This window comes from Setaria viridis, chromosome 6 (assembly GCF_005286985.2).
Source record: "Setaria viridis chromosome 6, Setaria_viridis_v4.0, whole genome shotgun sequence".
Taxonomy (NCBI): domain Eukaryota; kingdom Viridiplantae; phylum Streptophyta; class Magnoliopsida; order Poales; family Poaceae; genus Setaria; species Setaria viridis.
The window spans coordinates 29,282,578-29,305,159 of record NC_048268.2 but is presented as its reverse complement, the minus strand read 5'-3'; the positions used below and the strand labels follow the sequence as shown (position 1 = coordinate 29,305,159).

Sequence of the window (22,582 nt, the reverse complement as noted above, 5' to 3'; positions counted from 1 at the left end):
GCTCGCCCGACTGATCGGGGAGGTCGAAGGTGCGTCGGGTGAGTGTCCTGCAGGCAACAAAGATGGTGCTGAGCCAATAGGGGGCGGCACCACATCAGAAGGTTTATTTCAACAAAAAATCAAAGTCCTCGTTAGCTGGGGGCGGTTGGTGCTGAGAAAAGGGAAAGGTAGTCTCGTCAAACATGATATGGCGAGAGATGATGACCCATTTGGACGAGAGATCAAGGCAGCGGTATCCCTTGTGATGAGCAGAATAACCAAGGAAAACGCATAGGGTGGAGCGAGGAGAGAGTTTGTGTGGCACGGTAGTGGAAAGATTCGGATAGCAAGTGCAACCAAAAACTCAGAGATGGTCATAAGATGGTGGGACGCAAAACAGACCCATGTGCGGTGTGGAGGAGCTAAGGGTTTTTGTGGGTAGAATGTTTAGTAAATATGTAGCAATGTGCAGAGACTCAACCTAATAGGAGGGAGGCATACTAGCCTGAAAGAGAAGGGAGCGGACAACATTGTTGATGCTCCGAATCATGCGCTTGGCCCAACCGTTCTAGGGCAATGTATAAGGGTAGCACATGAGAAGATGAACCCCATGCGTGAGGAAGAAGGTGTGTGTGCTGGAGTTATCGAACTCGCGGCCGTTGTCGCACTGAACGGCCTTGATAGTGATGCCAAACTGAGTACGCACAGAGGAGAAGAAGTTAGCCAAAGTCACAAAGGTGTCAGATTTGAGATGTAAAGGGAACATCCACAAATAATGAGAACAGTCATCAAGAATGAGCAAATAATATTTATAACCAGACACACTACAAATAGGAGACGTCCACAAATCGCAGTGAATAAGGTCAAACTTACTAGACGCTCTAGAAGCAGATGACTGAAAAGGGAGGCGAGTGTGCCGCCCTAGCTGACACGCATGCCAGATGGTATGAATGTCCTTATTACAAAAAGGAATGACCGAAGCGACTTTGGACAAAACTTCATGGCCGGGATGTCCGAGATGATGATGCCACACGGAGAAAGTGGAGGCAGCAGCGAGAGCATAGGTAGCAGGAAACCGCAGGGGATAGAGTGGCCCGAAGCTATTGCACAGGGCGATTAGCCTCCGAGACGTCAGATCCTTCACAGAGCAGCCAGCGGGATCAAATTCAATAGAACAATTGTTATCAGAAGTAAACTGGTGAACATAAATAAGGTTTTTAATAAGTTTAGGTGAAACTAGAACATTAAGGGACAGTGAACCCGGAAAGTGAGCTGCGCCAGTAGCCGTGACAGGAAGCAAGGAACCGTCACCGACAACAATTGATGAAGGAAAGGGATACCGCGGATGAGAAAAATGTGAAAGAGTACTAGCGTCTGAAGTTATGTGTGAGGTGGCACCTGAATCAAGATACCAGTCGGTCGGCTGCGGCTGGTGGAGGGTCATGGTGCTGAACGTCAAGGCGAGGGACTGCTGATCCCAGGAGGAGGGCAGACCTGTCATGGGATTGTAGAACCCCGGGGGCACCTGTGACGCCTGCTGCCCTAGGTAGGATGCCTGCTGCCCTAGGTAGGGCGCCTGCTGCCCCATAAGGGGGGCCTGAAGGCTCTGGAGCTGCGCTTGCTGCTGTTGAGCATACAACGCTTGCTGCTGAAACACCGGTGTGGGCGCGGCTGGACGGGGAGGAACGGTGGCCTGCTGCTGAGGGCCCGAGTACATCTAAATTGTACCGGACTAGGGGTTCCAGAAGGAGGGTCAGGACTCCTGGGTGGTGCCGGGAGCAGGGGCCTGGGTGCCGGCGGCAAGGGCCTTGCCGCTGTTGCCACTGCCCTGCTGTTGCTAACCGCCACATCAGCCCCTATCCCGCTTCTGCATGGAGGAAGGCACCCCCTTGCCGCCCCCAGAGCCGGAACGCCCGACACACTGGTGTGGAGGCGCAGAGGGGCAAGAGGAGGAGCCAATGTTGATGCTGATGAACAGCGTCGTGGACGGAGTCAAGGATGGAGGCGCCATCATGAGCTCCTCGAGAAGCAGATCGTCGCGGGCATCCAGGAAGGAGCAAACAGGACGAGAGCGCCAGATGTCGCGGCTGACGGCGGCGAACTTCTCGTTGAGCCCGCGGATGATGTTGAGGATGAGGGTGCGGTCGGATACTTGCTCGCCGAGATCACCGAGGGTGTCCTCCATGCTCTTGAAGCGGCGACAGTAGTCCGTAATGGACAGGTCACCTTGGACGAAGGTTCGGAACTTGGCGTCGAGGTAGAGGGCCCGCGTCTCCCGATTGCCGAGAAATTGCATCTCAATGGCGAGCCAGGTGGCACGGGCGGTGGCGCCGCGCTCGCCACGATCCATGACAACGTCGACGAGGTTGGTGGCAATGGTGCCATAGAGCCAAGACCGGACGACGCTGTCCATCCAGCCCCAATCAAGAGAGGCCAGGGCGGGAACGTCACAGAGAATGTGATCCTACAACGAATACTTGCTGATAGTGAGGAGAAACTGCTCATGCCACCGTGAGTAGTTGTCGGTGGCGGTGTCAAGGATGACGGGGATGAGGCTCCGAATGTTCTGCATGGTGACGGCCTGGGCGTGCAGGTTGAGGATGGCGGCAGCTTTGTGGAGCATCATGGCCTAGTGAGCATCGGACACCTGGTCGGAGAGGTCAGAGAGGTTGGCGCTAGCGTCCTCCTCATCGGAGTCAGGCGGGGCGCCCTTGCGCTCCTGGGCGGCGCGCACCAAGGCCTCGCGAAGGCGGGCGTCAGCGACGTCGCGCTCTTGCGCGGCAACGGCAGCCTCAGCTTCAGCCGTGACGGCGCGGGTGAGGGCGGCAGCGTGGGCTTCCTTGCGAGCGGCGCGGCGCTACGCGGCGTCGATGCTAGCATCAGCCTCACGCGTGGCGGCCTCGGCAACGACGGCGTCAGCCGCTGTGCCGGAGGACTCGGGCGGCAGGGTGCCGGCCATGGAGAGCAGCGGCGGTGGAGAGCCGGTGCGGGAGCAGCGCCGCAGTCGAGGCGCGCTGAGAGTAGCGCCTCGGTCGGGCGCGCTGAGAGCAGTGCTGGCGGTCGGGCGCGCTAGGAGCGGCGCCGGCAGCGCGCTAGGATGCGAAAGGTAAGGAATCGGGAATAACCTGGACTCGTGATACCATAAAAGCAATTAGGATTGAGTGGAATAATAGATTGATTAGGGTATACAACATGTACAAATATATAGGCCGTCTTTGGTAAGGTTTATAGAAACATAACCGACCAAGGGATAGGACTGCCCATCCGGGATAGGACTGCCCATCCTAATCCATCTAGGGCACGGCAGGGAACCGGACTGAGCCTGGCATACAGCCAGGGCCCATGTACATGCACGACACATACAACACATACATATCTTCTAACATGTACTTTGTACCGTACAAATGTTACGAGCGCTAGTAGCTGGCAGCTACAAGATACCCCCGTTTTGCTGGTATCAGAGATGTTACACGCAGGTTGTACGTACTTTTTAAACTGTTGTATAAAACTTTACATTTAAATCAAGAAAGTAATAACCAATAAAGTCGGATATATTTGCTTCCTGCGGCGTGAGTTGCAGGAGGAAGTGAAATGACGCATGTCGGCCTAATTCAATCTGCCATGGACCTGACGCACTTAGCACGGGAAAAGCTGGGCAAGATGACTGAACTATTGGCCCAAATTCAACTACGGGAGGGGAAGACCTGCGGCATAGCAGATCAATCTCTGGTGGCAGCCTGCAGTCTGGCATCGCATATAACAACATCATAGCAGCGAAAGGCCTCCCTGCCCCTTTCCAAGTTTGTCCGGCAAAATCGCCCCCCCCCCCCCCCCCCCCCCCCCGAGTGCAGTTCTTCATTTGGGTACTGGTGCAGGAAAGAATCAATTGCAGAGCTAACCTGTTCAAGAAAAACATCGTAGACAGTCTAGCCTCAAGGAGTAGAAGACTGCAATCATATTATTCATGCCCCTTCGCACTGCAGGTATGAAGCTCGCTGAACATCGCCACAGCTGACGCTTCTGCTCAGCAGCTATGGACTATTCCTCGTCCGGCAACACTACCAAGCCTGCACTTTTTCAGTTTTATCATCCTCATTGCCTGGAATCTTTGGAAGCATCGCAATGAGGTGATCTTTGAGGGCCTCCCTCCATCGCAGGGGCGTTTCTGGGCGTCATGCCGAAGTGAAGCTCGGCTGTGAATCCATAGAATTAAACAAGGAGAACGGCAGATTGCCGAGCACTGGTGCTCCATACTCAATTCCACGTAGAACAACTGATGTGTGTATGTTTGGCCTGCAAGGGGCCCCGGGCATTTTGCAAACACCCCCTACCCTTAAAAAAAACTCTTTGGATGGAAAGCCCAACCGGCAACCGATGCTAGTGGGCTGCGTCGAACCAAGGGTGCGGTTGTATACACGTCCAGCCCTAGTTAGGGGGTGTTTGGAAGACACGGGCTAAACTTTAGCCTTATCACATCGAATGTTCGGATGCTAATTAGGAGGACTAAACATGAGTTAATTACAAAACTAATAGCAGAACCTCTAAGCTAAATCGCGAGACGAATCCATTAAACCTAATTAATCCATCATTAGTGAATGGTTACTGTAGCACCACATTGTCAAATCATGAACTAATTAGACTTAATGAATTCGTCTCGCGATTTAGCCTAGAGGTTGTGCAATTAGTTTTGTAATTAGCCTATGTTTAATTAGAAGTCCAAACATCTGATGTGACAGGAGCTAAAGTTTAGCCCCTGTCTCCGAAACACCCCCTTAGGGTTTGCTCAAAAAAAAAAAGTTGCAGGTGCCCTTCCGTCCAGCCAGGTCCTGTTGGAATACGGATCTGCTGGCAAACTAACGATATGTCAGCGCCGGAAGAAGCCCGGCCACACGGCGCCCGACACGGCGCGGCACGAGCATCCCTCCTCCCCAGCGTCGCGATCGCAATCCATGCGACACGCGCGCGGGGGCGGATCATAGCATGGCAATGGCAATTGGCAAGCAGCAGGCGCCGCGCCGCCTCGTATGGAGGAGCGCAGCGCACTCGATTCCGCACCCCGGCCGCGGCCATGATTCCCTCCTTTCCCATCCGGCGCCCGGCAGCGCCCGTGCCGCGCCGGTGCCCGCGCCCCAGGCTTGCCCGAAAAAGAGGTGGGCGGCAATGAGTGTCCGACCGGCCGGCCGGCCGGATGGACGAGCCATGCATGGCGAGCGCCGAGCGAGCACACAGAGGCACTGAGCTGCAGCAAGCCGCCAGCAGCCGAGGCAGACAGCAGCAGAGCCGGTGCCTATCGCCCTGCGGTCTCTGCACCCGGCTGCCCTGCCTGCCTGTGCCCCGCGACCTCTTCTTTTCGCCACATCACCGCGGCAGTGTCCTACACCGTCTCTTTGTATCTTTTCTATCCCCGTCGTCTTTGGCCTCCTTTGTTCCCCCCTCCGGTTCCTTTTCCCTTTCAATGCACTTTCTCCCTCCTCTTTCTCCCAATCTCTTTTTCTCAATCTCTTTTCTAGGAGTAGTTTTCTTCCCCTCGTCATCTTTGGTCGGCTTTGTCAGGAGCAGAGAGAAAGCGACCACCACGTACGTCCTGTGCTGAAACGGAGGCGACTAATGGGCGTTCTCGGTCCTGGATCAACGAAGTGCATGCGTTCCCACGGTGGCGAGGTGCGAGATGCATGGCATCGACATATCGAGCCATCGACCGCCAATGCTAGTGCTGCGGCAAGATGCCCCTGCGCTGCTCCTAGCGTCCCACCGTCATTCTTACCGGGCAGCAGTGCGGCACGCCGCAAGCAGCTGCTCAGTCAGAGCCCGGTCAGGCGGTCAGGGCTTATCGGGCCGATCCTGTCTTTTGACCCGGTCGGTACTCCACGCCAACGCGGCCGTGGACCCTCTGCCGCTTCCACGCGGGCCCGGGATAACTTTGCGGGGCCACATGCCAGTAGCGGACGCTTTTCGCCCTGAGGAGTGAGGCCTCAGCAGCCTGAGCAGCTGAGCTGAGATCGAGAGATGATACACCCCGGTCCTGCGCGACAGCGCGGGGGACCCTGTTCTCTGACGCGAATCAATCAGCACCATGCCGATTTCGAATCGAATTCCGTTGTCCCCTCCGGTAAGGCGGCCGGCCAGTTGGCAGTTGTCCTACCGGAACTATGAGGATTGAGGAAGAAATCAGTGCCGTGCGTCCTTTGGAAGCTGCAAGGAGAAGCAGAGTAGAGCCCTGAGTAGTATGGCGCTGCTGCTGCTGCTGCTGTTGTCGTTGTCGTTGTCTTTGTTTTGTGGGAATCACGACGGTTTCCTGCGTGTTTTCATTGGACGGAACAACCTGAAAAACTCTTTTCAGTTAACAGCTTCTGAATAAACTCACTGATGATATGATAGTTCACGACCACATGGCTTAGCGCGCGTAGGTGCTCCCAGCTAAGATCCAAATTGCTCAATCAGTACGCGAGTCCTGGTTCCTTTCTTCCCGGTGGATGTCGTCAAGGATCGGGTGTGCTAGCCTACTTGGGTTTTTTTTCAGTGCTGCAGCCTGCAGACAGCAGATCAAACTGTACTGAGAGATGGATATTCTCTGCTGGCAGTTCGTACAAAATATAACTGTATAAGCCGACAATCGGATCTAACCTTTTTCTGTTTAGTAACATTAACAACTCCATGAATCAGCCTGACTGAACATGAAATGGGCCTAATCGCCATCATCAACCCCACCGACCTCTTCAGTCTTCAGTCATCTGCGCTTCCCAAGTAACAACACTGCACGTAAGACCCAAGAAAAGAAACCGGGCATTTGCCGAGAACCCTGCACCAACTGCGCCACCGGCCCCGCGGACTCATCACCACGGCCCCAGCCGTCATGTTCCATGCCATCCATGATCATTTCTCCCCTGTCGCTGTCACCCAAAGATGCCATGGCAACGGGATGAGTGGGCATGCAGGCCAGACCAGGCCACCACCCGGCCGGCCTCGCCTCGCTTTCTTTCCCTTCCCTTCCCTTCCCTCTTGCATGACACGAAAAAAAGCAACGCCAAAGGCCAAAGCCACTCTATGCCCTGCCGCCTGCCTCCCCTGCCCGCCCAGCCCAGCTCTCGTCTCACTTTTCTTTCTCCTCCTCCTCCCCACTCGGGCGCCTCTCCCCTCATCATTCCGGCCCGTTCCCCCGGCTCTTCCAATGGCCTCCTACACCGGCGTCCTCCTCCTCCTCCTCTCCCTCCGCGCCGTCGTCCTACTCTCCTCGGCGCCGCTCCTCGCCGTCGCCTCCGAGCCCCTCAACCCCGAAGGTAATTAACGCTGCTGGCGCCCGTCGACACTTGCTCACAGGCAGTGCACCATGGCGCCAACATTCGATTGCACTTCCGGTGGCTGATTTGCGCGTTGCTTGGTTGCGAGCTCTTCGTGCAGTGCAGGCGCTGATCGCCATCCGGCAGGGTCTCGTCGACCCGCACGGCGTGCTCAGCAACTGGGACCAGGACTCCGTCGACCCCTGCAGCTGGGCCATGATCACCTGCTCCGCCCAGAACCTCGTCATCGGCCTGTAAGTCTCAGCTCCTCTCTCTCTCTATCGTCTCGTGACCGGCTGGCCTCGAGCCTTGGCCTTGGTGAAGAAACGGCGAGTTCCACTAACAGCTGCTTCGCGTTTCAGGGGAGCGCCGAGCCAGGGCCTGTCGGGGACTCTGTCCGGGAGGATCGCCAACCTCACCCATCTCGAGCAAGTGTAAGTCCTTGGTTTCTTGGATGTTCTACTGTTCTTGTCAATCCTTCCACCACCCACCCATCACTGAATTCGTCATGGGCGAGGGAAATGAGAACCATCACTGAATTTGACGCTGCTGCTCTGCCCATTTCGCTTTTTGATTCCAGGCTGCTGCAGAACAACAACATCTCGGGCCGGCTGCCGCCGGAGCTGGGCGCGCTGCCGCGGCTGCAGACGCTGGACCTCAGCAACAACCGCTTCTCCGGCCGCGTCCCCGACACGCTGGGCCGCGTCTCCACCCTCCGGTACCTGTGAGTCCCGCGAAGCCTTCCCATGACCATGATCCCGTTCCCCGACCGAAGTAGTGTCACGGCTGCTCATGCTGCTCTTTGCCCTGTCTGTTCTTTTCCGCAGGAGGCTGAACAACAACAGCTTGTCCGGGCCGTTCCCCGCGTCGCTGGCCAAGATCCCGCAGCTCTCGTTCCTGTACGTTCTTGTAGAGCCCATCGCATTCCTCAATTCTACACCGCTGTTTCATTTTGGTTCCCTTTTGCGCTTTAAATCGAATTCAATCCGTGACTCGATGCGTGTGGTCGTTGGTTTCGCAGGGACTTGTCCTTCAACAACCTCACTGGCCCCGTCCCGCTCTTCCCGACAAGGACGTTCAAGTAAGCACGGATCACTCACCCGATCGTGAATCGTCTTATCCTAATCCACGATTCCACTCTAGTTTGATCGCCTTTTGCTTTTTAAAAGAACCTGAACTGCGTGATGATGGTGGTGGTAAGCATCGAATCTAATGCCAAGGTTTGTGTTTGTTTAATGTCCGTGTGGCGTGCAGCATCGTGGGCAACCCGATGATTTGCGGGGGCAACGCCGGCGCGGGGGAGTGCGCCGCCGCTCGGGCGCCGGTCACCGTGCCCTTCCCTCTGGAATCCACTCCGGGCGGCAGCAGCAGTGAGCACACTCTTCCTCTGCGACCCTGTCTCTGTCTTCGTAGACCATTCCACCACTCGGCCACTCCGACTCCTGTCTAGTCGCGCTCGGTGCATGCTGTTTTCTCGCTTTTCTCGGAGTGCGTGGCGTTCGTGGGCGCGCATGCATGCCGCATGCGTCGCTGCTGCGGTGCGGGCTCCTGTGCTCTCGCTTCGCCGTGCAGCCGGTCTAGGAGACATCGTGCCGCCGGAGCGGGGCGCCGTCGCTTGCGGCGTGCGCGCCGGGAACAGTCGCGGCTGGTGGCTGCTGGTGGCGCGGTCTGGCCTGAATGGGTGCGTCTGCTCTGTGCTCATCGCTGCCTGGGGATCAGCGTTTGTGCTTGTGTGTGCGTGCAGGGGCGGCGGCGGCGGCTGCGGCGGGGAGGTCAAAGGCTGGCGCGGCGCGGCTGCCGATCGGCGTAGGGACAAGCCTGGGCGCCTCCTCCCTTGTGCTCTTCGCCGTGTCCTGCTTCCTCTGGCGTCGCAAGCGGCGGCACTCCTCCGTCCTCGGCATTCTCGGTACGTACACACGCAGCGCCACGTCTCCATCACCAACCGTCCCTGACAGCAACGTTACCTTCGCTGATGAAAGGAAGATTTTAAACGACCCCGTGGACGCACGCTGTTTGGATGGTTGTTGTTGCAGAGCGTGGCGGCGGCGGCGGGCGGGACCTGGAGGGCGCCGGGGTGGCGGCGGCGGCGCGGCTGGGGAACGTGCGCCAGTTCGGGCTGCGGGAGCTGCAGGTTGCCACGGACGGGTTCAGCGCGCGGCACATCCTGGGGAAAGGCGGGTTTGGGAACGTGTACCGCGGCCGGCTCGCCGACGGCACGACGGTGGCCGTGAAGCGCCTGAACGACCCGGCCAGCGCGTCGGGCGAGGCGCAGTTCCGCACGGAGGTGGAGATGATCAGCCTCGCCGTGCACCGCCACCTGCTCCGCCTCGTCGGGTTCTGCGCCGCCAGCGGGGAGCGCCTCCTCGTCTACCCCTACATGCCCAACGGCAGCGTCGCGTCGCGGCTCCGAGGTACGTACGCCACGTCACCGCTTTGCATCAAGGTGCGTGCCGCGATGAGGTGGAGCGGTGGGTCCTTTTCCATCCTGCCGGTCGGCCCGGTGCGGGTCCCGCGCGCGGAAGTGCACGCAAGAGTCATGGGAGGGGGAGGTGCACAGTACCGGCTAGCCAGGGGAGTCAGGCGTGGTCGCGCGGCCCCTGTACTTGGGGCGCTGCTGCGCGGGGGACCATATGGGGGTGTGGCAGGGGCCCCAGGGGCCAGGGCGGAGACCACCGGAGGCCAGAGCCAGACACCACCGCACTCACGATTTGTCCTCATCCAGGGCGCGGCATGCCATCGCTGCCGCCCGGCCGCGGCACGCCCCCACCCGCCACCGAGCAGCGCGACACGAAGCACAAGCTGGGGGCGTATCTGCGCGTACTGGCCCTGTACTCTGGTAGCGTAGCAGCACCACGCCGCACACACACTGGCTGGGTAACCAGTAGCCACAAGACGAGGCGGCAGCGTGTATTTATCGCCGTCGCAGCTGCCACGGCCTGGCGGCGTGACGCACGTAATAGGCCACCCCGCCCGCGTCCGTCGTCGGTATCGCCGTAGCCGTACACCGCCAGGTCGGACGCTCGGGTCCGCGCCAGCCGGGCAGCAGGCCGTGCGGCGGGCCAGGCGCCACCGCGGCTGCCAGAAGCCGCCTCGATTGGGCCACCCGATCGAAGCCGCATGCACGGCCGCGCCGCGGCGCTGCAATTTTTTTGGCCGCCGCCGTCCTCACGAGCTTGATCTGCGCCCGTGGTTTGGTCAACGAGACAAGCCCCCGCCGGTTTGGAGTGACGGCCTGCGCGTGCGCTGCCTCGGTTTCGCTCGCGCGCACGTGTGTCCGTCCTAATCCGGCATCCTGCTAGGGGCTCTCTCGATGCTTGATTTCATGATGGGCCAGGTCGTCGATCAGGGTTACTACTAGGCTACAGCGCTTCTTCATCGGGGAAGCGGTGGAGTGGAGGTGGTGGTGGTCCAGGAGAACCAGGAGGCGTGGGGGCGCCGCTGTGAACAGCACAGCCAAGGGCATGTCGGCTTCTTCTTTTGTTCCGGCAGGGGCATGGGGACCCAGCTAGCGACGCATAGCTCCCTGCGTAGCGCGAACTACGAGCCCGTGTGCCGGCCCGTCGGGTCACTGTTCCGCCCTGCAGCTCCGCGTGTCCCAATCCGCCGCACTTGTTGGCATCATTCTTCAGCTACCTCTCAGCCTCTCAGCTGCCTAATCGATCGCTAGCTTGAGCCCCCCCGCTAAGCTCGTCGTACCTGCGTACGCAGTACGCACAGCCGCGGACCCTGTGGTCCTGTGGAACGCGCCTCTCTTGCTCCGTATGTCTGGACTGTCACCTGGCACACGCAGGGCAGCAGCCATGGCGCTGTGGCTCGCTGCCCAAGCCGATCCCAGTGCAGGATACGCCGTTGACAAGACGTGCGCGATCGACCTCGTCACGTACACCGGCCTACCTGTTCGCCGTAACCACGTGCACCCACGCGTCGAACAACTGCGTACCCCGTTGTATTAACCCATGAGCCACCGTGTGCTGCGTGCAGGTAAGCCGGCGCTGGACTGGGCGACGCGGAAGCGGATCGCGGTGGGGGCGGCGCGGGGCCTGCTGTACCTGCACGAGCAGTGCGACCCCAAGATCATCCACCGGGACGTCAAGGCCGCCAACGTGCTGCTGGACGAGCACCACGAGGCCGTCGTCGGGGACTTCGGCCTCGCCAAGCTGCTGGACCACGGCGACTCGCACGTCACCACCGCCGTGCGGGGCACCGTGGGACACATCGCCCCCGAGTACCTGTCCACGGGCCAGTCGTCGGAGAAGACGGACGTATTCGGCTTCGGGATCCTGCTCCTCGAGCTCGTCACGGGACAGCGCGCGCTCGAGCTCGGCAAGGGCTCCGGCGCCATGCACAACCACAAGGGCGGCGTCATGCTCGACTGGGTACGTATATATCCTCTGCTGCTGCTCTGCTTCCTGCTGTTGAATGCAAACAAACAAACAAAGGATCAAACTGCTAGAAAGAATGATGAGCTTGCTTTTGAATTCATGTCGTTTTCGATAGAGGTTTGGTGATCCAATCTGAATTCATGCGTGCTGGAGACACGGTCGTGTGCATTCATTAGCAAGTACTAGTACTAAGGACGGCGTCTGAATACCTGATGCGGCACAGGATGTCGTCTCAGGTCGATCTGATTTTGCAATAACTGAACCGAACTCCGGTCCCCTATCCGCGTACCCTCCCCTGCTGTAGGAAGTGCAGTTTGGTATACTTGCAATAAACCATGCATGCTCCCTGCCTCCTGAGGGCCTGAGCTATACATAACACATCTGATGGCCTGAATGCTGATCATCTGAGCCTTTCGGTTGCAACTCTTCGTTTGATTGATTGCGGAATGTTCTTAGCATCCAAAATTTGCGTTCTGAATGATACTGTTCTTTTACCATGGAAAACAACAGCAGAATGAAACAAGTGGATAGCATTGATGTGTTCTGGCTGGTGAGGCATTTCGTTTAATTCTTCAGTTTGTTTACCCAACAGGTGAGGAAGGTGCATCAGGAGAAGATGCTGGACCTGCTGGTGGACCAGGACCTTGGCCCGCACTACGACCGGATCGAGGTGGCGGAGATGGTGCATGTGGCGCTCCTCTGCACGCAGTTCCAGCCGTCGCACCGGCCCAAGATGTCCGAGGTTGTCCGGATGCTGGAGGGCGACGGCCTGGCCGAGAAATGGGAGGCCACGAACCGGCCGGCAGCGGCGGTGTGCCACGACGCGCTCGGCTACGACCACCGCAACGACTCCAACGGCTCCGTGTTCTTCAACGACTTCCACGACATCGACAGCAGTCTCAGCAGCGACGAGGCGCGGTCCATCGACATGGTCGAGGAGATGGAGCTGTCAGGGCCGAGGTAGCAGACGTCGCCTTGCTGGGGAGAACCAGTTCGCTATTCATAGCATCAAAATTCAGAGGATCAGAGTGCTTGGAAAAAAAATTACAGGTAGAGACTAGAGAGAGTGAGGGTGGGCTTAGATTTGTTGCGAGCCAGTTTGGAATTGAAGTAACCACTAGGTGCTTTAGAGCTTAGACCACAGTGTGTAGTTTCTGATGGGAGCTGTCCTTTTCCCTGAAAAAGATGTAAAGAAAAAGGATGGCTTCTCTCTTTTGCTTCTTTTCACAGGCTTCTTTTTCTTTTGCTGCTGCTGCTGTTCTTACTGCTGATCCGGTGACACGGGCACATGCAGCATTGCAGTCCTTTGGTATTCCGGTCCACTGATCTAGGGCGACCTTTTGCAGTAAGCAAGCATGTAGGGAATGTGTTGCAAGTTGCGAGGCATGCAGTCATTTTGACTGCTTTTGTGAACTGTAAAGGTAACTAGCTGCTCAATTCCATTTGGTGCCTTTCCGAAAGACTGAAACAAGGATGCAGTTCATAAATAATGGCTATGGTTACGGATCAAAACAAGCAAATTTGGGCGGTTTCAGTCGAAATCACGGGGCAATTTCAAGCACCATCACACAGAGTTCAGTTGCGAATTTAACATCCAACGGGAAGCCACCAATGGACAGCAAATGTCCAGCCGTCCAGGGGACAAAGTCACTAACCAAGTGAATGCCAGTTATTCTCGATCGTACACCATGTGGCTCACTATACTGAGGCAAGATCGAACAAGCAACCACATATATTTTACTTTTAATACAGAATTTAAAGAGGAAAAAGAGGAAAAAGGACATCTAAGCTGTCTTTTCCTTAGTACCACGAATGATGTGTATTTAGTATTTACAGAGAAACATCTGTAAAGATGAAAGAACAGTAGAAAGCACTGACTGAATCGTCAATCAGAAGAAACAGTGGAAGTGATAGCTATCAAACACTAATATTATGTCTATGATACATCATGTTAGAGAAAATGATACCACTCTTGTTTTTTTTAACTAGCTAGGGAGAGTTTCTGCTCAACCAACCCTCAGAATATACTCCATTATTATTTCCCAGTGTTTTGGGCCTTCCTGTTATATACCTCAGACAGTGTACATCTTCCTTGGTCAAGCTTTCCCTATCACAATTTCCCTCTGCAGTTTGGAACCCCGCAGAAACATTCTTTCTCTGGACCAAAAGAAGGGGAGAATCTACAAAAACAAGAGAACGATCATACATCAAAGAAATATTTTCTTAACATAAGCGAGCATATCTTCTGTGGATTGACAGATATTTTCTACAGAGAAAAGCAATATAGGAACTCTGCCTGGGAAGTAGGAACAATTATTGGCTCAGCCTAAATCAAGTTGCTCTTCAACTTTGTATAATTGGTAGTAAAGACATGCCGAAAAGTAGCACTAAGGATCCCTAACTATAAAACCAGTCATGGATCGACAATTGCTGTGGCATATTACCGTAGGCATATCCATTCTAGAGTCTAATTCCGTTGTCTACCTGAACCTGATTATTACATATTTTGTCAAAAACATGAACCTGGACATACTGAATAAAACTATTAGTAATACTAACAACTTTGAAAACTTAAGAATCAGTATGACTACTCGATGCAAGTACTCATAAGTAGAACACACGACCATGTGCTACCTCGTATATTTTATGGATTCAGTTTCAAATTATGGGCGCTTGAACAGTGGCATGGCAAATAATATAAGGGACAAGAAATCCCACATGTAAAAATTTAAACTGGTCATTCATTACTTGAAGTCCTGGTCTCGAAATTTTTTTTTGGCAACCTTGAGGTTTAATGAGAGTAAGTCTGAAGTACCTGTAGTTGTAAGTCAAGGGCATTCCTACTTTAATAGTCTGTGAAGCAAACACACCTAATCTTGTCTTGCCTTTTACTTGCCTGGCAAATAAAAGAAGGTTGAATCAAACTGTATATTTAAATAAAAAAAATAGAAGCAGCTGCCAATTTAACTAGAAAAGGAACCCAAATAAATGAATGAATTATTATAGAAGCTAGCATCGCATATAAAAGATGGGTGAACACATTCTTACCATTTCTCCAGCCGACAGTTAGGTTCGCAGCTGTGGTTAAAAAAGCGACAAGCATTTCCTCTAAAAGTTGCATCAATTACAAAGTCCTTGCTGACTTTACACATGTAGAAATTCTGATCTCTGCGCTGTCTCATGTCCTGGAGCCTATCTTCACACATTGCATTATCTATAACTGAAGGGGGATGGCAAAATATGAAAAACGATGTCATTAAAAAGAAAGTATTTTGAGCACAAATATAGCATTGCCATTACCATTATTTTTCAACAAATAAGCCACCTAATAAAACATACTGCTTCTATTATACATTTGTAGAGAAGAATTAACAATTCTAATCCATAGGGAAACTTATGTTCGGGAAACAAGGAAAAGATTTCCTTTTTTAGAACATTAAGGAAAATATTTCAATAATCAGTATTGTGCCATGAGAAACCACAGAAGTTGAGTCAATATTAATAGAAAATAAATAGCAAGAGCCTCACAAAAGAAAAAAAACTTTTCTTTGTTTCGGAGATTGTTTCAGTGCTATCTAATGGGCCTCAACAATATATCCAAACATGCCATTCATAAGTTTGAAAGATAGTCTCTAGATGCTAAAAACCACAACAGAAAAGAATTCATTGGATGATTCATCACCTTGCTCCCATAAATACTGCTTAAGAAAATTGGGCAAGGCTGTACTTATCATGGTAGGTGGTTACTTAATTCAGGCACAAAATTTTGATGTACTTTACAACACACAGATTTACATTCAGGTATTGTTCTCTATAACATGAGCTGAATATTAAAACTATTACCTTTTGACCAGTGTAAATTGGATATTAAGCTAAAATGAATCCATATGTATTCTTAAGCAATAGCTCATTTTGAGAACAAAAACCAGTTGTCAGTTAAAACAACAACCGACAATTAAAATCCCATAAGTTCATATTGACATGCCAGGTGTGAACTGCGACAAATTAAAGAAGAAAGCCGGTACCTTCTCCAACAAACTCTATCACAAAATCATCTTTCTCAATGGTTTCCAGAGCAGTAGCACCCCATCCGCATTTCTCTGTCTACAGAATTAGACCACCATCAGGAAGTTATTTGCTAGTCCAAAATATTAGATGTCCAAAACAAAAACAAGCTGTGCTAAATAATGAAGACATAAGAATAAAAGATCTTATATTGATGGAGAACTTAATCTCATGTTAAGCAAGAACCGTAGATAAATAACGGAACACTTCAGCATTACATAAAGTACAGTGCAAGCACTCTACAAACATCACTAATCACTATAATTTCCTTTTGAGAAAACTGAAGCCTTACCTTAACGATATTGATCCTCTTTTCTCTGCGAAATGGTTTGTTGGAGCACTTAACTGAGCAACGACAAGCCTGAGAGCAGCTAACCAATGAAGATCTGCAATAGTAGTCTTAGTTTTGCGAAAAATTTCAGCATGTCATGGTAATAACTATACATTGAACACATACAACATTATTCAGCAGTCTGTAGACTACAAATTACAAATACTCCAGCAGGCACAAGATGTGCAGTAATTGGAGTGTAGATATCCATCTATGCTCTAAGGATATGTGTTTAATGGAATATAATTAGTCAAAAAATTTGAAACCATAGGTAAACAATTGGTGACAAGGTTCAGCAGAAGAAATGGCCGAACCTGCAGGAACAACTTTCACATGTTGAGTCATGGTCACAGTTGACACATCCACTTTCAATCGCATCACTGTCACATTTATTCTTGACAATATAAACGTCTTAGTTCGTTAAGGAGATGACAATTGATGCTGTAGTCAAAGTTACAACTTACAGATTAACAAATATGACACACTATATACAATTACGAACATTAAGTTAAAACTAACAAAGGATACTGCGCTTTAGATGCACATATGGAGGTGGTTCGCTCTCATTTCCCAAATCCTGTTTATTAATAGGGTCAATATTGAACTCTTTGTTAGCATAGGGGAGAGGTAATCGCTGGAAGGCTTCCTGTAAATGGATCAAATCTCAATAAGAGTATGTCAAACAATTTTGAATGAAATCATGACCTGGTTTTCCCCTTGATTTTATTGCCAGATTGCTCCATAAATAACCATCCAATATGAAAAGCCAAAACACAAATGCAATCTCCATAGTAATTTTTTTACTAATATAATATTTTCATTGGCAATTAGGAAGACAAAAACAGAAGAGTAGTAACACATTGGCTGATTGATCCAATCTCGTCTCAGTGACCACCTTTCCGGAAGAAAAGTTAATGTTACTTGGTGAAGAAAAGGGAAAGGTTCTATTTTGTTCAATAACATGGATAACAAATAACAAAGACTAAATATAAATCACCTTTATGTCCTTTGCAGGGCCTGCATCCTGTAAGAAACACATATCATGACATCAGCAAAATTGCCAATAAAATAATAGAGTCCAATCCTGATAAGACATAAGGCAGGTTTCTGAAAGTGCTAGTCTGATGCAAAACACTTGTGTACATGTAAGTATATGCAACAATCTTAGCCCTTTACAGTGGCTCAAGATTTGATCAAGGAAAAATGGATTGGTTAGAAGATGGGATGGTGTATGAAGTTTCAAAGTTTCAATCTATCATATGATCTGTGCATTGACTTTGCTAGTACCTGTACCTACATGAATTACATAGCTATATGGACAATTTCGAAGATATTTTGTCAATAGCCAATTATTTTCACCATATATTTCAATAGTACAAGTGATTTTATGATTTTCTTCTATAATCATAAAATACTAGAACACGTGAAATTATAAGCAAACTGCAAATAACCTATCAGTATGCTACTTTTGTAATAGTATTGAGGAATTATGAACATGAGTACAATCAAACATTTATACATAAGGCTAATAGGATCAGGCGATCAGCTGTCATTTGAACATATGCTAATGAAATTGTGAGAAAAGCACAAAATAATCTAGTCAATATCCAACTGTCATATACTGAATCAAAACACATGTGGATAAGGTTAATAGGTTTCTAATTGACAAATCTGATTCTTTATTATCCAGAACTAAACCATAGTTCTCATGTGCTGTCATCTAGGAGTAAATGAACTCATAGTAGCTAAAAGTCTCAGTAATGTCCATGTGAACAATTAAATCTTCTATATTCTGTAGGCATTGAAGATGCTTACTATATATATATGAGTAACTGAAAACAAAGCAGCAATTAATTTGGATGAATATGGCATCAACCTCGCTTGTTGATGGCCAAATACTCCAACAAATCATTAAGCTTGAAGGATCTTCAGAATCAATCATCCTGTTATGCTTCAGTAAACATTCAGTACACACAGGCATTGTGCGTTGCACACGGTGTCTAGATGTCCTCCTTTTGCAGTAAAAACATATCTGTGCAGTTAACAAGAAGAAGAAGATACAACATTGTCAGTTATATGAAACTTATCTAAAACTAAATAGAACTTTACCAATCAAATGCAAAGATAAATATCCATAGTACATCATGGTTTTTTCAACCTAAAATTGACCTCTGCCGGTTTTTATTAAAAGTGTGAGTTGTCTTACATTATCATCTTTTGACAAGTCCACCGAGGTTGAATAATTAAGTGTCCCCTGTCACAACATCTACCAACTCTTCTACTACTTCAAATTCAAAGCCAACGAAAGGTCTTAAAAACATGTTACTTTTAATCGCAAGATCGACACAACTCAATTATATCCTGACTGCACTCAATCAAAACAGAAAGTGAAAACTGCAAGGCTATGCAAGAAATGAAATGTTAGACCTACAGCTTAGTTTCAGAGAACTCACATGCCGAGGACAGCATCCATCTCTTTTTTCAGAACAAGACTTGTGCAAAGTTACACCACAGTGATTAACTGAACATTGCATCCTTTCATCAGGCAGAATACTCTTTGAGCAAATCAGGCACTCCACCTAAATCCAAAGGATTTTGAGATTACTTTTTTCAGAAAATCAGCAGCATCATAGTTCCTTTTCTACCTCAATAAGACAGGATCTACTCAATATGGACCAGACCAGTACTGTATGAACTGTGAAGACATCACTTTCTTGCAGAAGCCTTTCAAGTTAAATCAGAATGCTGTAATATGAAATTCTTGACATAATTTCATCATTTATTGACCAACCTTCCTTCTGTTATCTCTTCCTTTATTGACAAACATACATCCTTTCCCTGTTTTCCTTGATGGTATTGTTATCCTTTGTGCAAATATTTTTGCAATAGTCTAACATTATTTTTCTTCTTCTCTTATATATCGGCAACCATACCAACAAATCATGAAGATAAGAAATGCCTCCAGAGTTCTTTCTATTTAGACACCAGTATTGTGGTCTGACTGCCTCCTTATGTCAGTTCTATCACATTTTGATGATCAGATACTCAACAATTTGTATATGGTTTTTCAAATCATTATGGTCCACAGAACATTCCAAAATCATATGCATCAGTGTTTCTCTAATGGAAGAATACCCAGGAAGATTGACCCTGGTCACCACAACTCTTTCTTCAGGTTGCCTATAGACAAACAGTCACTACTTTCAGAGAAAACACGTTGAATTCTCGTTCTATGTGGGTATACTCTGAATATATAAAGTTAACCACTAATACAATGTATAACATTTCTAAAATATTATCTGTTCTCCGTCTGTATGGAACAATTAAATTATACCACTATCTGTGTTTTCTCTTATCCTTTCGTCGAAAGCGGTCCCCTTAATCTTAATCAAACAGAAGTTGGAATCGCACTCCTGATTCCTATTTTCATGCAGTGGTGCTCCTATGGAAATTTACTCCTAACTCTGCATAGTTAATCCCGTCCAACCATTTTGCTAATTCTCAAAGTCCACTATCTTAATAATATCTGAATTCATAGAATTTTTTTCTTGATATGGAACCGATGGATATAATATAAAATAGAAGTCTATAATGCCACTTGATGTCCTTTGTTCTGAATCCTCGTTGGTTTTCATATTGGTCAATTTTCCTGCCATTAAGGGACCATCCCCTTTCTATACAGAAAATAAATCTAACCATGCAATTGCCAAATTCCTGGATAAGCCATGTTGGTAACTGTATGAATATCACAAGCCAACCATCTACAGTATTGCCAAGAAGAATTACAATCAATGTGGTCAGTCTGTCATGAATAGAAATAACAAGGTACTTTATGGATAACCCAAATGAATCAGCACACTGCACTTTATAATGCACCTACAGTAATTTTTGGTTTGTTTCTCAAAACAGTGCATATGTTTCGATAAAATCAACAATATTTACTTGATATAGTCGAAAATGCACAACTACTACGTTCATGTGCACAAAATTCCTGGCAGGACCAAATTTGATCAGGAACAGTAGTCTTGTAATCTACCACGAAAAGAACAGGAGAGGGAAAATATGCGACATTATATGAATTCAAAAGGACTGCATAGATCCATAGTGAAATGGATGTAATTTCATATGTTTTACGACTATATACTAGGACGTGTAAAACCTAAAAACATCCAGGAAAATCTGGTCCTAAACATGAGTAACCTAGGGGTTCTTAGCACGTGAAAACCTACGGGCCTACAGGCCACAGCAGACATGACCTTTCAGATACGGAAAGTTGGAACACGGATGCTGCTTAACTGTCTCCTATGTGATTTCATTTCATATCTTATTAAGATCGCATCATCAAGGATGCTCATTCTTTATTAACACCAAATGCATCCATATTGTGAGTGTAGATTAAGAAAATCCCAACGTTCGAATGTGAAATTGGACAATCAAATTTGGCAATATCAGTGCTCTGGTTTTACCATCAACATCACAAAATCAAAAGGCCAAAATGCAGGATTCCGTGACCAAATCAAAGCACCAGAGCAGCGAGGAGTCGAATCGATCGAGGGTTTGTTTGAGGGCCGATTCCGGCGCAACAACACCACAAACAAGAGAGCTAGACACGAAACAGAGGGACTCGTTCAGCCATGTACGTACCTTCCTGGGGGCGCCTTTCTGGAGAAAGGGAAGGACGCACTCCTCCTGCGGAACACCCGACGCTGCCTTCTCCTTGCTCCACTCCTCCGCTTTGGCCTCGATCGACTTGGGCCGGGGCGCCGTGGGTGATCTGCGCCGCCGCCGCCTGGGAGTAGAGGGAGACGCCTCCGAGGGGAGGCCACGGACGCGGAGGTGGACACGGGCCGAGCGGCGGGTGGTTGGCGCAGCCGAGGGAGGAGGCGCATCGCCCTCGACCACTAGCGGTGGCGTGGACGCGCGCGGGGGTGGGGGCGGTTGTTCGCCCCGCCGCCGGAGCCCGATCAGGCGGGCGGAGCGGCATCGGGGCTGCGAGGACGTCGAGGCGGCCTCGGAAGAGAGCGCGCGTGGGGGCTGATCCTGATCGCCCCGCCGCCGGAGCCTGATCAGGCGGGTGGAGCGGCGTCGGGGCTGCGAGGACGTCGAGGCGGGCTCGGTAGACAGCGCGCGTGGGGGCTGATCCTGATCGTCCCGACGCGGTGGGTCGATCAGGCGGCTGGAGCGGCGCCGGGACCCGGGGGACGCGGAGGAGGTGGAGGCAGCGGCGGCCCGAGGGCCACCCATTGCCGCTGCGACGGAGAGGCGAGGCGGTTAGGGCTTAGGGTCCCGTTTCGCGGCGGGGGTTGGAAAACTTGGAGCGGTTGCGGAGGGGAAGTGGCGTGGGGAGCGTGGTGGTCTGGGTAGATGGAGTCATGGAGAGGAAGGCGGGAAGAAGGGAGAATAGAAAAGCGGTTGCGGGGTGATTGGTCGGTTTCCTCCGTTTATGGGCTTATTTAGGCCGATTTTGGGTGTGCAGAGATGGGCTGAACCGGCCCAAATGAGGCCTTGGCTCTCTTAAGCCATCCGCGTGATCCTATATCGCTTCCGCAAGCCAATATTTTACGGGGCTTCCGTTGTTTGAGATTCATGCTAAAAGCTCCATCCGTCATTCCTTTCCCGGGCGCCGCCGCCATTCTCTCCGAAGCGATGCCGCTCTTTGTGCCCGCCACCCAACCGGAGTTCCGCTGTCCCTATGACCGCGCACCGCTACCATCCCCGCGTGCTCCACCACTGCAGCCGCACACGCTGTCGGCCGCACGGCGTGGGGCTGCGCACGCATGCGTGTTCCTCCACCATGGCCCGAAGGCGCCGCCGCCCTGTGGCTGCCGTTGACCCCCCCGTCGTCGTGGCGAGCTCCACCGCTGCGGGGGCGCGCACCACTGCCTCTAGCTGTCGCGTGCGTTGCCCCCGACGCTGCCGGAGGTTGCCCCCGCCGCCGCCGGAGGTTGCCCCCGCCGCCGTGCATGCTGCCGCAGCCAGAGAAGAATACAGATTTTTTTCCTGCTGGTAATAGATGTTGAATCCATTCTAGTGAAATGGTGGAATAGTTCAAGAAGAATGTTGAAAGTAGTTATTTTTCTAAAAATATTGAATGTAGGATTTTTAAATGTTAATTTATTTCTCAAAAAATGTTGAATGTAATCTTCCCAAATATTAAATTTATTTATCTATAAGTTGGACCTATTAATTGGGTCTAATGAGGTTTAAAACTACATTGTTTATCCAGCACACGGAATCTAGAGCCCCCAAGTCATCGCGGTTTGCTACTCTCGGCCCACGAGAATCGTTAATTACCTAACGTCTATCTCTAGTGAAATGGCTGAGTTTTTTTAGTGGATGGCGAAGAATATAATATTAGGGAGTTAGAGGCAACGAAGGTCAAGTCGCTTCGCTTCGAAATGCCGTTCGTGCAACTTTTAAAAAGAGGAGTACCAGAGGAGTTCTGTATAGTTAATTGATTATTAGTTTGCTTAAAATTCATGCAACTTTTAAAAAAGAAGTACCGGAGCAGTTCTCATATACTAGCAAAAATTAAAGACAAATAGGTT

General features: G+C 50.6%; 2 protein-coding genes and 1 pseudogene across 2 annotated transcripts; 1 reads left to right on the top strand and 2 right to left on the bottom strand.

Moving 5' to 3' along the window:
- Positions 1–1,828: 1,828 nt before the first annotated feature.
- LOC140223242 (uncharacterized) lies at positions 1,829–2,938 on the bottom strand (annotated as a pseudogene).
- Positions 2,939–6,914: 3,976 nt separating this feature from the next.
- LOC117862095 (probable LRR receptor-like serine/threonine-protein kinase At2g23950) lies at positions 6,915–12,886 on the top strand. Its single transcript, XM_034745606.2, has 11 exons — positions 6,915–7,256; positions 7,378–7,510; positions 7,619–7,690; positions 7,837–7,980; positions 8,084–8,155; positions 8,278–8,337; positions 8,511–8,626; positions 9,001–9,162; positions 9,290–9,667; positions 11,238–11,632; positions 12,231–12,886. Exons 1-11 carry the CDS (start codon positions 6,983–6,985, stop codon positions 12,600–12,602), a joined length of 2,178 nt encoding a protein of 725 aa, XP_034601497.1. The 5' UTR covers positions 6,915–6,982; the 3' UTR covers positions 12,603–12,886.
- A 676-nt stretch (positions 12,887–13,562) lies between these two features.
- On the bottom strand, positions 13,563–21,278 carry LOC117862090 (histone-lysine N-methyltransferase ASHR3). The gene is made up of 10 exons (XM_072294771.1): positions 20,679–21,278; positions 18,488–18,613; positions 17,032–17,058; positions 16,563–16,680; positions 16,349–16,445; positions 15,996–16,089; positions 15,664–15,742; positions 14,687–14,858; positions 14,454–14,534; positions 13,563–13,818 (listed from the first exon to the last, which is right to left on the bottom strand). Exons 1-10 carry the CDS (start codon positions 21,276–21,278, stop codon positions 13,749–13,751), a joined length of 1,464 nt encoding a protein of 487 aa, XP_072150872.1. The 3' UTR covers positions 13,563–13,748.
- Between the last annotated feature and the right edge of the window lie 1,304 nt (positions 21,279–22,582).

Excerpts from the sequence above, each read along its gene's own strand:
- LOC117862090 (XM_072294771.1), bottom strand. The coding sequence starts at position 21,278 with ATGGGTGGCCCTCGGGCCGCCGCTGCCTCCACCTCCTCCGCGTCCCCC. Across the intron at positions 17,059-18,487 it reads ATGGATGCTGTCCTCGGCAT|GATGCAGGCCCTGCAAAGGA; the intron begins GTGAGTTCTCTG and ends TGTTTCTTACAG. Across the intron at positions 16,090-16,348 it reads TGTGAAAGTTGTTCCTGCAG|ATCTTCATTGGTTAGCTGCT; the intron begins GTTCGGCCATTT and ends CTACTATTGCAG.
- LOC117862095 (XM_034745606.2), top strand. The coding sequence starts at position 6,983 with ATGACACGAAAAAAAGCAACGCCAAAGGCCAAAGCCACTCTATGCCCT. Across the intron at positions 8,338-8,510 it reads TTCCCGACAAGGACGTTCAA|CATCGTGGGCAACCCGATGA; the intron begins GTAAGCACGGAT and ends TGTGGCGTGCAG. Across the intron at positions 8,627-9,000 it reads CACTCCGGGCGGCAGCAGCA|GGGCGGCGGCGGCGGCTGCG; the intron begins GTGAGCACACTC and ends GTGTGCGTGCAG.